The 18446-nt window shown below is 50.5% G+C and overlaps 1 protein-coding gene across 1 annotated transcript in view; it reads left to right on the top strand.

Annotated features, from left to right (window-relative positions):
* Positions 1-3334: 3334 nt before the first annotated feature.
* Positions 3335-18446, top strand: part of TSPAN15 (tetraspanin 15) — a 49993-nt gene continuing 34881 nt past the window's right edge. Inside the window, exon 1 of the mRNA XM_081250689.1 lies at positions 3335-3511. Coding sequence (XP_081106815.1) covers positions 3416-3511 — 96 coding nt within the window. The 5' untranslated portion in view covers positions 3335-3415. The remainder of the gene's footprint in view (positions 3512-18446) is intronic.

Raw genomic sequence — 18446 nt, 5'->3', positions numbered from 1 at the left:
TGGTTTGTGGGAGCCCTGTGTCAAGTCCAACAGCATTTGCTCATTTCATGTCTCTGTGTCACATTTTGGTAATTCTTGCAATATTTCAAATTTTTCATTATTATATTTGTTATGGTGATCAGTGATCTTCAATGTTACTATTACAGAAAAATTATGACTCGATGAAGGCTCAGATGATGATTAGCATTTTTTAGCAATGAAGTATTTTTATTTATTTTGTAATTTTTAAAAGTTTATATATATATTTTTTAAAGTTTACTTATTCTTGGCTGTGTTGGGTCTTCGTTGCTGGGTCTTCTAGTTGTGGCAAGCGGGGGCCATTCTTCGTTGCGGTGCGCGGGCTTTTCATTGTGGTGGCTTCTCTTGTAGTGTAGCACAGGCTCTAGGTGCTTGGGCTTCAGTAGTTGCAGCACACGGGCTCAGTAGTTGTGGCTTGTGGGCTTAGTTGCTCCATGGCATGTGGGATCTTCCTGGATCAGGGACTGAACCCATGTCTTCTGAATTGGCAGGCAGATTCTTAACCACTGCGCCACCAGGAAGTCCAGCAGTGGACTATTTTTAAATTAGGCATATACATTGCTTTTTTAGACATAATGCTATTGCACACTTAGTAGACAGTGGTATAGTATAAACGTATCTTTTTTTTTTTTTTTTTTTTTGCGGTACGTGGGCCTCTCACTGTTGTGGCCTCTCCCGCTGCGGAGCACAGGCTCCGGACGTGCAGGCTCAGCGGCCATGGCTCACGGGCCCAGCCGCTCCGCGGCATGTGGGATCTTCCCAGACCGGGGCACGAACCCGTGTCCCCTGCATCGGCAGGCAGACTCTCTACCACTGCGCCACCAGGGAAGCCCTAAAAGTATCTTTTATATGAACTGGGTAACAAAAATTCATGCTCGCTTTATTGCGATATTGGCTTTATTGTAGTGGTCTGGAACCCAGCTTACAATATCTCCAAGGTATGCCGGCAGTAATTTCACCAAAAGATAGCTTATTTCTAATACCTGTTGTGCTAATTAATAAGCCATGAATTTCACTGATGCATTCATTATGGCGTTCTCTAGGCTAATCATTATTGAGATAGGGAGAGCTGCAGGGCTGTGCTGAGCTGATTGGGTGTGATTGTGTACATCTCAGACATGGTGGAAGTATTTACACTATGGAAAGTGGCAACAGGGTCTCCCTGCCCACCCCACCAACCAGAGAGCCAGTTACTAAACACTGACCAGCACACCACTGGATAGCTTAGAGCCCTCTGGACTGTGGCCTTTCTGATAAATTCTGGCTGACCACCGCACCCTCATGACTACTTCTAGACTTGGTGATAGTCATAGCTGCACTTTAGAAATTACCTGGCACCTTTACAACAATATTGATTCCCAGGTCCTGGTTGGTGTAGATTCTGACTTAACTGGACTGGGGTGGGGCTTGGATATCAGGATACATTTAAAGCTCACCATGTGGTTCGAAACTGCAGCCAGGGTCACACTCCCACCTCTGTGTCATACTATTTATGCCACGTATTCTAACAAAGTTAATGGCAAAGCCAGGCTTGGCACCAGGCCTGCTGACCCCCAGCCCAGAGTTCCTGGCAAAAGGAGAGAAAAATTGAAAATAGGTCTTTACTTCTTCTGAGATTTCAGTATTTGCAGGTGTGTCTGAGGAGCAGCCCATAGTGCTTGGGGTCAGGTTGGGGGTGGGAGGGACAAGGAAGTTGCCCAGGACCCCGGGAAAGGCTGTGCTATAGCCCCAAAGAGCTCCAGGCTCCCTCTGTGCGGGTGTCTCAGCCTCATCCCTCAGGGCGTTGTCGTTTAGGGGCTCAGGGAGAGCTGAGAGCGACCACTCAGATGTGTGCGTGTCCCTAGGGAAGATTTGAAAGAGGAGAGAGTGCAGCTAGCTGGAGAGGTCAGGACTAAGGGGGGGGCAACTGAAAGAAAACCAGAGTGGGGAAGGAGGCTAGGAGGCGAACCCCCAGGGAGAGGGAGACAGACAACCCCTCGGAGGGCAAGGTGTTGAGCTAGCCCTCCTGGGCATGGAGATGAGCACCTCCATGAGTGGGTGTAAGCCTGACTCTGTGGGGCTGGTGAGGGAAGGTAGTCCTGCAAAGAGGGGTAAAGAGTTAATTTCTTCCTCCTTAAAGGACAGAAAGGATGACTTCTAACCTTGAGGTAGGATGCCTTCTTAGCCCCCGGTTATTCATTTGAAGGTGACCCTCAGCAATTCCTGGTTCCAAGTCTCTACCCAACCTTGCAAGGCTTGCTTCCTAGTACCAGGAAACTGGCTTCCTTTTAACTCCCTGGGCAGGGCATTGCCTCCCTCCCCACCCCCACCTTACTTTCTTCTTTCTATGGCAGAGCCCTGAGGGCTGGGCCAGCCTGGTCTCTGTTTCTCTCTGGGAGGTTTGGGAGTCCAGGGCAGGGGAATGGGACAAGTGTGCCATTCCTGCAGTCACCACCAGGGACCCCACCTAGCGCTGCCATGAGCTCACAACCTCTGGGCCACACATTTAATTCCTGAATGGCACAAACACTGATTGCTGGCCTCCCAAGCTCCAGGCTGAGCTAGGCCTGCAGGGAAGGAAATAGCAGTGAGTCAAGCAGGGGCCGTGGGAGACAGACACACAGCTAGGAAGACAGATTCTGACCCCAGGCAGGGGAAAGGCTGGGTGCGAAGAAGCTGGGTCAGAGCTGGGCTGAGTGTGTGCAAGGGAGGGGGCTCCTGAGTTGGGGTGAGGGCTTCTCAGAGGAGGAGGCCACTGGGGCAGGGTTGGGATCTCACCTGGCCGCAGAGAAGGGGAATCTCAGAGACCTGGGGAAAAGCCTCCAAACTGTTACAAAAGGAAACTGCGGGCCTCAGCTCCACGAGGGCCCCTAGCCGCACCCTCGTCTGCCGCACCTTCCTAGATACGGCTCTCCCACCCCCCTTAGGCTGAGGAACTCCACTTCCTTATTCCATTCATGCCTTGCACACTCATTTGCACACTTTAACACCTTAGCCGTAAATTCCTGCTCTTTTCCCATAGTCTTCTCTCTTGACAACAGTGGAAAGCGAGCATTTCTGTGTACCCTGAATGAAGTACTCTAGCTGTCTCCCTAGCGCCCCTCTGCACACACTCTCCCACGTCCCCCAACGTGCCTGAGCACAGGCGCTTCCACAGCTGCACGCGACCTCGTTCGCAAAACCATCGCCCCCGCCCCTCCCTCGGCCTCCTCAGGGTCCAGGCCGCTGCCCCGCCCCAGGCCCGCCCCCTCCCAGAGCGCCCATTGGCCCTGGGGCTGGGTGGACCCGGGCCGGGGCTGTGATTGCGGCTCGCCGGTGTCAGTCCCCGAGTGAGCGCGGGTGGCGGGGCGGGGAGCCGGGCAGGCAGCCTCAGGTGGGGCTGCTGGCAGCGAGGGACCCAGCCCGGGAGCCCCCCAGGATGCCCCGCGGAGACTCGGAGCAGGTGCGCTACTGCGCGCGCCTCTCCTATCTCTGGCTCAAGTTCTCGCTCGTCATCTACTCCACGGTGTTCTGGGTGAGTGACCCCAGTCGGGCCCCGGAATGGGGGGGGTGGAGTCGGCACTCCCTTGTTCACACACACGCTGGGCCGGCGGTGGGGGTGGGCTGGGTCCAGGCATGCTTGCTCCAGGGAGGGGCAGAAGCGCACTCCTGGATTCTCGTCCCACTCTCCTTGCGAACTAGGAAATTATGGTTGCTCCAGCTCCGCCTGAATTTCAGCCGCCCGGTGCGGAGCCTTAGAACTTGGTGGCAATGGCTCTGACGAAGGAGCTCCGACGAAGGAGCTCCGCCTGGCTCACCTGTGTACACCTGACCAGCAGTTTGGTTCTGCGAGTCCGCTGCGCTTCTGCTGGTGCCGTAGGCTGTGGTTACCACGTTTGGCCGCGCTCACCCCACCTGCCGGGTGTTACTGAGTTCGTCTCTCCATCCGTCTGCGGAGAAGTGGTCAGGCTTTGTTGTCCGGAGTCGGGAGACCTGAACTCCTTATGCTGTCCCCACTATTTACTTGCCGATGCCCCTGAGCAAGATGCTTTTCCAGGTGCTTTGATTTCCTCTTTGGTGAAAGGATTCCACCAGACTTGTGGTCTCCGGCTGCTCCCAGATGCTCAGTAACTTAAAAAAGCCCCTGCACTTAACCTTCTCTCTCTGTTTTTGGGGGCAGGGTGGTAGTGGCTGGACATGAACCAGGCTTCGAATCCTGTTACTACCACTTTCCAGCTGAGTGATCTTGGGGAAGTTACTTCAACTCTCTAGGCCATAGTTTCCCTGTCTGCAAATGGAGACTAATTATACTCAACTTTCAGAATGGTTGTGGAGATTAAATGAAACAGGTCAAGTACATTGCTTAGCACAGGGACCAGTGGAGAGCTTAAGAGGTGTCAGCCATTATCATTATGGGCAAGGGAGCTGGGCCATCCTGGTAAGCTGACCCAATAGACTGGATTTCTTTATGGAGATTTCAGACTAGGCTGGGCCCCCTTGTAGAAATGAGGACATATTTCTACAGGCCAGAGCCAGCCCTGCCACTCTAGAATAGCCCCCTACCCCCAGTATGCCACAGGACAGACTTGCCCAGGTACCTGACACCCCTCCCCCTCAAAACACATGCATACTCCTTGTCTTCTCCTCAGCCCTCATTGGGTCTGTTCTGCCGGCAGGAACTGTTAGATCTGCCATCAAGCCTGGCTTTCCTTGTGACCCCTCTGTGTATGTGACCTTACCTGGTAGTCAAGAGATCCAGATTCTAGTCTTGTTCTGTTTTGAATCACTGGGAGAGCTCAGGCAAGTCATTTCCATGTTTGGGGCCTGAGAGCTGTTAATTGACTTGCCCAGCTCCCAGTCCAATTCTCTGACTCTATGTAATGTGGAAGAGAGAAGAGCAGTATGTGTGGGGGCCGGAGGATGGAGCACAGACCCATTGATGGAGGCTCCAGGGAGGCAGAAGGTTTTATGTGGAACTGGATGGGGGTGATTTGAGCTGTCATTCAGTGGTTCTCAAAGTTGCATCAGAATCAACTACAGAATTTTAAAAACACTAATCTGGGCCCTGGCATATGTATTTATTTAAACTTATTTAAGCTCCCCAGGTAATTCTAGTGTCTGGTCAGGGTTAAAAACGGCTGAGTTAGATGGTCTCGTAGGCTCTTTGATTCTGATTCTGGGTTTTTCTTGCCTTCTCCTTGTTTGTCTGGCCTCAGAAGCTCATTCTCTGTAGGTCAGAGTTGAAAGAAAGAAGGCTAAGGTTGATGGGTGGGGAGGTGAGAAAATAGGGGAAGACCAGGAGTCAGAAGGTGGGGGTTACTTTTTTGGCTTCACCCCTTCTCTTGATAAATAATCACTGACCAGTCTCTTAACCTCTTCGTGCCTCCATTTTTCCATCTGTAAAATGGATAACTGATACCCTGCCCCACACTTCATTGGATTGTTTTTGGGGGTAGTGATGTGGGGAAACAGTGACATGTGGGGAAACCGAGTGCTATAAAAAAGAAAGTTGCACAGTTAAAATGGAACTTGAATTTCCAAGGCCTTGTCCTGTCACTGTCCCCTGCAGCCCTGAGAAAAGACCACTCTGTGGCCTTTGCTTTATCTCTCTTGGAGCAGGGTGAGACTCAGATCTCAGAATCTTTCCTTTCCAGCCACCTGAGATTGCCTTACCAAATCGTTAACTTCCCATCCCTGCAGGTATGTGTGCTTAAAAACCTCCCTGTGCATCATGCCAAGAGCTCAGCCACCTGCCAGGGCAACTCTAGGTACCAGAATTTGACTGCAGGGTGGAGGCCCAGTTTAAGTAATTTGTCCTAGACTGGGTTTGCTGTTAATTGGAAGCCATACAAGAGAGCCTATCATCTCCATCCCTTGGGAGGAGGAGTAGGGCCAAGGGTTACTTGCTTTATAAGCCCAAAGTGCCAACACTTTCATCTCAGTATTTAAGGAGCCATAAGTTTTACCATAGCCATGCACCTTCTATAGGGCTTTTTGCTTTAAAGCTTACTATCAAATAGGAAATGCAAGGACACTACAAAATTTAAAAGTATAGAAGAATCGTCATCAGTGATAAGCCTTCCTCCTATCCCTCTCTCCTGGCCTGCCCTGTCCAGAGGAGGCCTCTGTTATGAGTTTCTTATGATTCTTTTCTGAGATGCTATCCTAGGCACAGGATGTCCTAGGCACAAACATGTGCATATGTTATATATTCTTTTTTGTTCCCCCGGCATAAAGTAGCATACTATACACAGCTCTGCCCTTACCTTCTCACTTAAATTTAAATCTGTGTAAAATTTGGAGCTTTGCTAGGGGCTGCCTCATTCTGTTTGATGGCTGCATAGAATTCACTGTAGGCTAGGCCAAAATATACTTAATCAGTCTCCAGCTGGGGAACTCAGGTTGTTTCCAGTCTTTCGATACTGCAGACAGTGCTGCAGTGAGCATCTTCGTACGTGTCATTTTGCACATATGTGTGTATGTCTTCAGGGTAATTTCTAAAAGTGGAATTGCTGGGTTAAAGGGTATATGAATATATAATATACATACAGGAATACACTCATCATAAGTGTGTACAACTTGATTAATTTTTACAAAGTGAGCACCACTGTACAATCAGCCCCCAGGTCAACCAGCAGAATGGACAGAAGAAGCCAGAAACTCCCATTGTGTCCACTGCCAGTCGCTACCCCTTCTCGCCAGTAGTAATCACTATTGGGATGTCTAATAGCACAGAACAGCTTCGCCTGTTTTTGTATGTGCATTAAAAATTTTGATAGATATTGTTAAAATAGCCATACGTAGAGGCTGTAACTATTATAATATTGTTTACGTGTAATATTATATTACTTTAAGCTGATTCACTTTTTAAACGTAAGTTTATTTTTAAAAGGAGGCTTTATATCACCACTGCCAATGGGGAACCAATATTCCTCATCAAAAATAGCAGGTAGAAATGCAGATCAAAACTACAATGAGGTATCACCTAACACGAGTCAGAATGGCCATCATCAAAAAATCTACAAACAGGGACTTCCCTGGTGGCGCAGTGGTTAAGAATCCGCCTGCTAATTTAGGGGACACGGGTTCGAGCCCTGGTCCGGGAAGATCCCACATGCTGTGGAGCAACTAAGCCTGTGCACCACAATTACTGAGCCTGTGCTCTAGAGCCCACGAGCCACAACTCCTGAGCCCACACGCTGCAACTACCAAAGCCCTCGCGCCTAGAGCCCATGCTCTGCAACAAGAGAAGTCACCACAGTGAGAACCCTGGGCACCACAACAAAGAGTAGCCCCCACTCGCCACAACTAGGGAAAGCCTGCGTGAAGTAATGAAGACCCAACACAGCCATAAATAAATAAATAAACAAACAAACAAACAAACTTAAAAAGAATCTACAAACAATAAATGCTGGAGAGGGTGTGGAGAAAAGGGAACGCTCTTGCACTGTTGGTGGGAACGTAAACTGATACAGCCACTATGTAGAACAGTATGGAGGTCCCTTAAAAAACTAAAACTAGAACTACCATATGACCTAGCAATCCCACTACTGGACATATACCCTGAGAAAACCATAATTCAAAAAGAGTCATGTACCACAATGTTCATTGCAGCACTATTTACAATAGCCAGGACATGGAAGCAACCTAAGTGTCCACCTACAGATGAATGGATAAAGAAGATGTGGCACATATATACAATGGAATATTACTCCGCCATAAAAAGAAACGAAAGTGAGTTATTTGTAGTGAGGTGGATGGACCTAGAGTCTTGTCATACAGAGTGAAGTAAGTCAGAAAGAGAAAAACAAATACCGTATGCTAACACATATACGGAATCTAAAAAACAAAAGAAAAAAAATTGTTATGATGAACCTAGGGGCAGGACAGGCGTAAAGATGCAGACATAGAGAATGGACTTGAGGACACGGAGGGGGAAGGGTAAGCTGGGGCAAAGTGAGAGAGTGGCATGGACATATATACACTACCAAATGTGAAATAGACAGCTAGTGGGAAGCAGCCACATAGCACAGGGAGATCAGCTTTGTGCTTTGTGACCACCTAGAGGGGTGGGATAGGGAGGGTGGGAGGGAGACGCAAGAGGGAGGGGATCTGGGGATATATGTATACATATAGCTGATTCACTTTGTTATACAGCAGAAACTAACAAAACTTTGTAAAACAGTTATACTACAATAAAGATGTTAAAAAAATAGCAGGTAAATATGACAGTAAATATAATGCAGGAAAGACAAAACGAGTTATTCAATCCTAGCTAGATACTGTGGGTGCTGTAGGCTGCAAACCTGAGGCTTGCCCTGGTTGTTCAAAAGCAGTTTGGCAAGTGTTTGAGAGGTGTAGAGACAAACTGACACCAAAGCTGAGATTTGCTCCTTGATGAGATTGGAAAGATCAGAAGGGAAAAATGAGCAATGAAAACTTCCCAGTCTATGAGTCAATATGAATATGACCTTGAACCCCTTACAGTGATCTCTTGTCCCACACTTGGGGGCCCTCTCATTTTTAGAGGGTGACCGCGGGGCTCAGAGGGAGTGTGTCTCAGGGTCACTGAGCAGAGCTGGCAGTAGCCCCCACGTCCCCTCATTCCCAGTTCAGTGAGAAATGAGCTCACCCAGAGGCTCTTGGAGCCTCCTCTTACCACCACATGGGTGAATCACTCTGACACATGTACCCTTAGCCCACTGGGGACACATCTCTAATTATAGCACCAACCACAGGGTATCCTAGAGATCCGTTTACATGACTGTTTTTCCTCACTGGACTGTGAGCTTCTGGAGGTCAGGGGTGTAGCTCATTCATATCCTCTTCCAAATGCTGGTCTTGGAGCCGGGCACACAGTAGGTGCTCAGGGAAGGCTTGTTGCATTGGGGCAGTTGAGTCCCAACCTGCATCTTGGAAGCAAGGATTGGAGATATGGGTACCTGGATCAGAGGCTGAACTGGGTGTATAGCCAGCAGTGGTCAGGTTTGCTGACGTCTTGAATTTGCAAAGTGGGCTTTACCGGTCATGGAGACACTGGCTTTCTGGAAAGCACCTGTTGTCTTGACAATGAGGTAGGGTTTTCAATTGGGTAATGGTGTCAGGGCTGAGGGGTGTTGATGATTGAGAAGGAAGTGGGTGTGGATAGGTGATGAAGGTTATAAATGCCAGAGGCAATATTAACTCTTCTTGCCCTCTCCAAGGATGGGCCCCGTTATCATAGTTTGATCTGTGATGCTTTATTTTCCCCTAAAGTTTAATGGTTAAGAGTGTGGACTCTGTACCAAGCTGTCTGGGTTCATATCCCAACTCTGACGCTTATAGGTTGAGTGACATAGGCACTAACTTCCATCTGCCTCAGTTGTCTTATGTGTAAAGTGGGTGACACCAGAACCTACCTGAGAGTTGCTGAGACCATTAAATGGATTAATTATAGGAAGAGCTTAGAGCAATGCCTAGCACATGGTAAACACTGCACCAGCTACTTAAGGATTAGCCGTTCTTTCCCAACCTTCCTCTCTATTCTTCTTGGTACTCACTGAGAATTAGAAGGGCCCTTGAAGGAACCTCTAGTGTGACCTTTTTGTTTTACTGAGGAGAAAACAGGCCTGGAGAGAGGAAGCAAGTATCTGAGACCCCACAGCAAGTTAGTGACAGACCCACACCAGGACCCGGTTGCCTGACTTCAGTTTCTTCATGGGGTCACTGTGACCTTTACCAGCCATTGTACCCCCAGCCCCTACCCCGTGGTAGTCCCTCCACATGTCAGGGCTCAAGGTGTAGGTGGAAGACAGCATTTCTGGAAGGAACCAAATACCTGGCCTCTCACTTAAACACAGAAGGAATTTCCTTTTTTTTTTTTTTTTTTTGGCTGCATTGGGTCTTCGTTGCTGTGTGCGGGCTTTCTTTAGTTGTGGCAAGCAGAGGCTACTCTTCGTTGCGGTGCGCGGGCTTCTCATTGCGGTGGCTTCTCTTGTTGCGGAGCATGGGCTCTAGGTGCACGGGCTTCAGTAGTAGCAGCACGTGGGCTCAGTAGTTGCGGCGCGCGGGCTCTAGGGTGCATGGGCTTCAGTAGTTGGGGCGCGCGGGCTCCAGAGCACAGGCTCAGTAGTTGTGGCACACGGGCTTAGTTGCTTCGTGGCATGTGGAATCTTCCCGGACCAGGGCTTGAACCCGTGTCCCCTGCATTGGCAGGCGGATTCTTAACCACTGTGCCACCAGGGAAGTCCATAGCAGGAATTTCTAAGTTTTGAAAAGAGCTTTGTGTGTGTGAAAATAATATGTGCATATAGTTTAAAAAGAATTCCAAGCAATTCAGGTAAGTACACAGATGAAAATAAAAGTCACCTTCAATTCTACCACTGAGAGAGAACCATTGTTGGGGTTAATACCCATTTGGACATCTCCTTGTACATATATGTACATATTTAACTTTTTTTTTATTGTGTTTGATCGGGCAGGTCTATTTCCCTCTTGCTCTAGGCAAGCATTTCAAAGAGAAAATAGTGAAACTCAAGCAGAAAGTGAGGCAGCCTTCATACTGGAGAAGCGGTTACCATGCCTCATGGGCTGTCAGAGATGATCTGGGGCTGGGCTCAGGCCTCAGGCCCAGAGAGGTCCTCCCTTCCCCCAACTTGGCCATGGGACCTTTAAAATCCAGAGAATCAGGAAGGCAGTCCCGGAAGGGATTTGGAGAACCTTCTAATGAACTCATTTTCCATATGAGCAAGCAAGGCCCGGAGAAAGTTTCTTTTTCGCTTAGTCGAGGCTTCTGTGAATGAACCTGCCCCCTCCTGTGAGAGAGGGGTTGCTTTAAGTTGTAGGAGTGGGTTGGGACCTCGCTGCCTTTGGTTGTTCGTTCCTGAGCAGGAGTAACTACCTGCCCTTCTCCTTTCCCCTGCCCGGTGCCTCTTCTCTCTCCGTGACTCACAATGTCAACCTGGGGTGGGGCTTAGAGTCAACCAGATTAGGGACTGATAATGCAATTTCCATACCAGTTGGCTGCATATACAGGGAAATGATGTCTTCTGGGTAAGCCCGGACACAGGGGATTGAGAAGATAAACCTTTCCCAGAGAGCACCTCTGGACGTGAGTGGGTCGGAATCGACATCTCCGTGGAAGGCAGCAGATTCCAGTCTTGACCTGCCATTCCCTCCAGGGTGGGGACCGTTTGCTTATTCAGTCAACAAAATAGTTATTTAATGCCTACTGTGTATACCAGGCATTGTGATAGTTACCAGGAAACAACTGTGAATGAGACAGTTTAGTCAGACAAACCAGTAAATAAACATAGTTGTGATAGGTGCTAAGGAGGAAATCAGGGAGGAAGTGGGAAGAGATGGGAGTTCCTACTTTAAATGGGGTGGTCAAAGAAGGCCTTTATGAGGAGGTCAAAGACTGAGAAGGACCCAGCCACAAAAAAGGCCTGTAGAGAGCATCTCAGAGGGAGGGAGCAGTAAGTGCACAGGCCCGAGGTAGGCAAGTGTGGCCGCAGCAGATGAGGAAGCCTAAGGGCCAAATTGTGGGTGGAGAGACTCTGGTCATATGAGGGGTTTGGGGTCTGAGTGGCCCAGAGGGGAGGTTTAATTGTCAGGACCTGATGGCAGTGCCATTTGGAGACATGGATCAAGTGCTGGTTCTGCTGTGATGCTGGGTGAAGGATCAACTCTCTGATTCTCCTGGACGCTTCATCTGCGGTTACCCTAGAGGGCTGTGGGGAGGACCCTGCAAGATGAGAGATGTGGAAGCACCCAGCACACTGTAGGCCCGGTGTCCATGGGGGGATGGAGACTTATCTGGGGAGCCTTACAGAGCTCAGGGGGAGCTGGGACATAAGATGTGATGAGAAGTTCTGGAATTTGTCTTATCAGAGGAAGCTGCTTTCTGCCGGGGGTTCTCTGCCTGCTTAGAGCAGACGGCTGTGGCCTTGCCCTTGGGCGGAGAAGTCTGACCCCTTGGGAGTGCATTCAGCCTCTTCTGGGGCCTGAGTTCTTCCCACCCTTTAGTTCCTAGGCTTTAGTGGTGTATCAGCAGAGGCTGTGTGCCACATGATGGGCATGTGGGTCTAGGGAGGCCAAACTAGAAGTATCCTCAATGCTCTGAGAGCACCTGGAGAAGGAAGGATGGGAGAAGCACTTCTGGGAGCCCAGGGGCAGGGTCTGCCCTTGCCAGGGAGTGTCACACAGGTGTACTGTTCAGCTCCAGGCTGGGCCTTCCCACCTGGGCCTGTGGGAGGGGAGACAGAGAAGACTAAAAGGTCAGCCCACGAGGGAGCTGGAAGGTGAAATCAGGCAGCAGCAGCCAATTGGAGGCAGCATGTGGTTTCCTGCAGGGCTCCCTGGCCGTGACTGCAGAGGAGCCCTGGGGAGGACTTCCAGGAGTTGGGAGCCGGGCTTGAAGGGCATGGAGGCCAGGCTGAGAGGAGTGGAGATGAGCTTTGGGAGAGGAGGGTGGGTCACTGCAGAATGGGATATTTGTTGGGCCTGGATGTTGAGGTCAGAAACACCCTTTTTTTTTTTTTTTGTGGTACGCGGGCCTCTCACTGCTGTGGCCTCTCCCGTTGCGGAGCACAGGCTCCGGACGCGCAGGCTCAGCGGCCATGGCTCACTGGCCCAGCGACTCCGCGGCGTGTGGGATCCTCCCGGACTGGGGCACGAACCTGTGTCCCCTGCATCGGCAGGCGGACTCTCAACCACTGCGCCACCAGGGAAGCCCCCAGAAACGCCCTTTGAGAGGACCAGTCCTGGAGGCCCAGCTCTACCACGCAGCAAGTTAGGAGAACGAGCACTTCTTGGTTGATGGGTGAGGAGCAGGTCTGATTGGCTACGTGACAAGTCACGGACAACTCTCTGTGCCTCAGTTTCCTTGTCTGTGGAAATGGGGTAACCGTTGTACCTCACAGGGGGCCAGGCTTGGATGGGGCGATGCCTCCAGGGCTCTTAGCCGGATGTCTTGTGTGGTAAGCATCAGCGTGGATGCCGGGAGGAGAAGCATCGCTGGGCAGGAGCCTGGTGGCAGCTCGCTGGGTGTTGGTGAGAAGGGCTGGAGGGTGGGAGGAGCCTCCACTTTGCACTTGCATCACCATACATCGCTTCACTTCTCTGGGTCCTCAGAACAACCCTGTGAGCTGGGCACTTTCCCCTTTCACAGCTGAGGAGTCTGAGGCCCAGAGAGGGGGACATGGCTGGCACAACCCACCGTTTGTATCCATCCCCGAGACCAGAGCTGTTTCACTGTGAAAGTGGTGCTTGTTGTGTTTTGTTTAATTATTTCCAGAGTAGACTTTGGCACCAGTGGAGGCATTTGCATCTTGGCCTGCAGGGTAGTAAATATTTGCTCAGAGGGTAGAAGGAAAACAGCCTTGGCCTGGTCATTCTCAGAGCCCTCCCCCTTCCTGCTGGAGAGCCCCTCCCAGGATGCAGCGTGTGGCCTTGGACAAGTCATGAGGCTCCTTGTACTGTTTCCCGTCCCTACCAGAGGACGGGCTGTGCTGGATGCAGTGTGGGGGGCCGCAGAGGTACTTGGGGTCAGGCGGTCAGTTCCTGTGCACCCTCTGTGGGCTGGGCACTGGGCCCAGAGATGGGCGCAGCCCCCAGTCTGCCCCGTCACAGATCGGGGCCAAGTTGCCTGGCTGGAGTGGAGTGGGGTGCTGGCTTCCGAGGCTGGCACCAAATTCGGAGACTGGGTCACTTCCTGAGGTCAAAAGACAGGACCTTCTGGGCCTTGGGCCTCTGAGGCCTCCCATCTTGAGGGTTTCACAAGGGCACGTGTCCAAGCCCCATCTTCAGAGCTGACTGCATGGGTCTAGGGTGGGGCCCAGGCACCTAAAATTTTTAAACTTCCTCGGGTGATTCTAATGTGCAGCTGGAGTAGGAACTGCAGCTCATGGTGGTGTCTGTGAGGGAATTCTGATGGGAGTGGCCCGGTTTCCAAGCTGACTTTCTCTCTACCTGAATCCTGACTGCCTTGCTGAACCTTTTTCCAACCTCGCTGACAATCTGGACAGTGTCCGTGGGCTGGGAAGTCACTGTGCACATTTGGGAGAGGCTCACCGTGAGGGAGCCGTCCTGGAAGGGGAGGGTGCGCTAGCCAGGGGTGGAGGAGCCGGGGTGTTGGGTGGGGTATTGGCGGGGCTAGTCTAGGCTGGCGGAGGTGTGTGGAGACCACCAGCCTGGGGATGGAGACCACCAGCCCATGTGGGAGGCTGGGCTTCTTCCAGGGACCCAGATGTATCCGGGTTGGGGGGTGTCCATGGTTCTAGAATTTTGTTTTCCTTTTGGTTATTTTTATAGCATCCTTTAATCTGCTCTAAAGGCAACATGTCTCTGTAGTTAACTTTGTAATCTGAAGAAGTTTCTGTAGAACCAGACTTGAGTTTCTTGAGTCAGGGATTCACACACTTAGGGGGTGAGCTGTGATAATTTCCCCCGACCCCGAAATTATGTCTCCAGTTTGAGAACTGCTGATGTGTAGGCATCATGTTGGAAAGCTGGTTGTGATCTATTGAGTGTCAGCGACCTGCAGTTCTGACTCTGTAGGGGAGGTACAGCAGGTGGTGGGGAAGCAGAGTTCCAGGTAGGTGTGATGAACTTGCTTGGGGTCACAGTGATGAGCTAGTGGCCAGTTCGTGGAAGGATGGGGACTTGACTTCTGACTCTGACCAGTGAGCTCTGTAGTGGGTTGGATGGTGCCCCCCCCACCACAAAAAGATGTGTTCATGTCCCAGAACCTGTGAATGTGGCCTTATTTGGAAAAAGCATCTTTGCAGATATAATTAGGTTCAGAATCTTGAGATGAAATCATCCTGGATCTCCTGAGCGTGCCTTAAATTGAATGACAAGTATTCTTGTAAGAGAAAGGCAGAGGGAGCTTTGAGACAGAAGAGAAGACACAAACACACCTAGGGGAGAGCCATGTGAATGCAAAGGCGGACGAACCAAGGAATGCCTGGAGCCACCAGAAGCTGGACGAGGCGAGGAAGGATTTTCCCCTAGAGCCTCTGGAAGAAGCATGGCCCAGTGACACCTTGGTTTCAGACTTCTGGCCTCCAGAATTTTGAGAGAATTGTTGTTTTAAGCCATTGTTTTAATTGTTGTTTTAAGCCGTCTGTTGTTTTAAGCCGTTTGTGGTCATTTGTTGCAGCAACCTAGAAAACCAATGCAAGCCCTTTCTGCTTCATCAGGTTGCCTCGCTAGGGAGGGGTCCAATTGAGCAGGCCCTTGAATATCCCTTTCCTTTCTGCGGGTGCTGAAGACAGAGGACAAGGGGTAGGGATGGGGAGAGGAGCCGGGCTGGCAGAGGGTAATGCCCGTAGTCCCACCCCTGCTGGTGGCCCCGCCCCTCCTGCAGCCCCACCCCCAAGCAGCCTGCCCCACACAGGCCCCGCCCCTTCCCAGCAACTGTCTGCCCACACAGTTCAAAGGCTGTGCTCTACAACTGGTTTCTGCAAGGAAAGCCTGATAGAAAGAGGTTAAAGCATGAGAAGGGAATATAAGTTAGCTCTCAGGAAGGACTTCCTGATTCTGAAAAGAGTTAAATTGAAACCGCTTTCTAAGTGGGGCTGTAAAATATCTGTGATTCCCTTACAACCTTTCTGAACAGGAGTATCACCCGTCACTTGGGGCAGTTAGTTGGGTGGGGTTCCAGTTGGGCGAACTTCAAAGGGCTGTGGAGGGCATCTGGTGTAGCAATGCCTTCCTCTCAGAGGGGAGGAAACTGAGACCAGACCACACGGCAAGTGCTTCTGGTTCTAATACCTCCATCGTTCAGAGGGGACAGTGGGCACTGCTCAGTGATTTCACCCCAGTGGCATGCTCTCCAGCTGGGACTACTGGTGTCCCTACTGTAAACGGGCCTGCTGCTGCACCTGGGGACAGAGGCCTGATGTGTGACTTATCACAGACTGGCCTTCTCTGCAGAGCCAGAAAGAACTCAGACAGCGGGAACGCTTGTGCGTGCCACCGGGGAGCACTGTTTGCCTGGCCCTGTGCTAGGTTGGTGGGGACAGATGAGCCAGCCCCGTCCCTTGAGAAGCCGGCACTCACTGAGTCCTAGCAGTGTGCTCAGGACAGCTGCAGATGTTCTGTGATTGGAGTGGGGTGGGCTAGCGGCTCCCAGGAGGCTCCGGTGGGTGGGGAGGCTTAGTCAGCAGTGGAGACTTGGGCTCTGGGCTCCCCATGGGGGTGGCAGCAGCCACTTGACTCTTTCCATCTTCACGGGGTGGGGGGTGGACTCAGGATCAGAGCAGAAAGAAGACGAGGACAGGAATTGTTCAGGGACCCACAGTCCTGAGACAGGAGCGGCCCTGTTTGTTTGCGTCTCGGTTCTCCACTGCAGTCTCCTCTGGTGCTCACCTCATTTAGAATTAAACGTTCCCCTTTGCAGTGAGAAAATCTCCCCTGGCTGCCCTCTGTCTAGCCTGGTTGTGCCTTCTGCTTCCTCCTCTTTTGTCTTTTTAATTTTTTTCTTTCAGTTTTATTGAGATATAATGGACATACAGCACTGTATACACTTAAGGTGTACAGCATAGTGATTTGACTTACATCATGAAATGATTATCACAATAAGTTTAGTGAACATCCAACATCTCATACAGATAAAACATGAAAGAAATAGAAAAGAAAAAGTTTTCTTTGTCATGAGAGCTCTTAGGATTTACTCTCTCAGGAACTCTCAGGGACTTCCCTGGTGGTGCAGTGGTTGAGACTCTGCACTCCCAATGCAGGGGGCTCGGGTTTGATCCCCAGTCGGGGAACTAGATCCCATGTGCGTGCCACAACTAAGAGTTCGCATGCCACAACTAAGGAGCCCTCGAGCCACAACTAAGGAGCCAGTGAGCCACAACTAAGCAGCCTTTGAACCACAACTAAGGAGCCCGGCTGCTGCAACTAAGACCCGATGCAACCAAAAATATAAATAAATATTTTTAAAAAGAACTTTCATATGTAACATACAGCAGTGTTAATTATATTTATCATATAGTACATTACATCTCTAGCATTAATTTACCTTATAACTGGACTCTCTGTCTTTTTAAAGCTAACAGTTAGTGAGCCCTTCCTATGTGCTGGACTGAGTTGTCTCCTAGACATTCTCTCCTTAATCCTCCAGCAACCCTTAGAGGCAGTTTTAGGGTTACTGCCCCATTCTACACTGAGGTAAAGAGAGGCTCAGAGAGGTTAGGGAACTTGCAAATAAATGCAAAGCCTTATCCCCTCTCTTCTGGCGGACTTCTCGATGCCTTCCTATCCCAGGTGTTTGTCCTTAAGAGAAGGACGCTTTTAAGGGAGGTGGGCTGTTTGGGGATGGGTTGTTTGTTCATTGGTTCGGTCCTTTAGTCACTCATCTAACATTTCCCAGGCATCCGGGTGCCCTCTGGTTCTCCCTGAGGTGCTGCTAGAGGAGCAGGGGCCCTGGAGTGGGGACCAGCTTCCTGGGGCCAGGGCCCCAGGGAGGTGGGCTGACTGTCATACTCTGTGGGAAGGGCGGGAACAGACCTGAAGTGGCACAAGGCACCTGGGCCAGGTCCCCAGTGGGCTCTCTGAAGCTGCAGGAAGGCAGAAATGGAGCCTCCATCACCGTCCTTCAGAAGCAGGTTTTTTATTTTTCTTTTATGAGAGGATATGCCAGGGCGTGAGAACTCTTTGTTCCCGATGAGGGAGGGCAGCTTGCAGTGGAGAGAGCACTGGACTGTGTGACCTTATGGGAGTGACTGCCTCTCTCTGGGCCTCAGATTCCCATCTGCAAAATAAGGGGGTGGGGCCAGAACAGCATCCATCTCCTTAGTCCTGGTGGTCCACAAGATGATTTTAGGTGGTTCCTGGGGGAACATTTTAAAATTTAATGCGTGTGCATTAGGTGTAATGTGTATTAAAGAAAATAACTAATACCTCAGATCTATGATTTCATAGATGTTGATTAGGTTAGGCCAAGACCATATTTATTTAAGAAAAGTCAGTCAATTTAAAGAAAAATAGTGGCACTTCCTGGTCAGGTGTAGGCACTTAACAGTCTTTGTATCTGCTGGCTTTTAAAGAAAGAATGGGGATTCTCATTATGTGTTACAGCACCTTACAGTTTACAAAGGAGTTTCCCCATCTCCCCAGGTCCTTTGAGTGACCATTAGACAAGTGTTATCATTCCTGTTTAACAGCAGAGGCAGCTGACCCTCAGAGAGGGAAGTGATCTGTCCAAGGTCACACAGCTCCTAAGTGCAGAGGGCCTCAGCTGGCACATGCTCTTTGCCAGTCCCACCAGCCCAGCCTCAGGGAGCGGTGGGTCTCTCAGCCTTACCTCCTCCCACAGCTGGCACCGGCTGTCATCATATTGTTGGTTTGTCATATGCATCTTCTCTTGTCCTAATTTCCTTAAAGCAGAGAAGGATGGGATTGAAGGTAACGAGTGGCCCTCTCTGTCCCTTCCTGCAGGCCTCTAACCCGCGCACAAGGTGGAGTGTGTCCTACAGCCCCCC

Source organism: Mesoplodon bidens (genome assembly GCF_964165515.1).
Source record: "Mesoplodon bidens genome assembly, chromosome: 1".
Taxonomy (NCBI): Eukaryota; Metazoa; Chordata; class Mammalia; order Artiodactyla; family Ziphiidae; genus Mesoplodon; species Mesoplodon bidens.
Note: the sequence above shows the minus strand (reverse complement) of the source record. Positions and strands in the feature narration are given on the sequence as shown.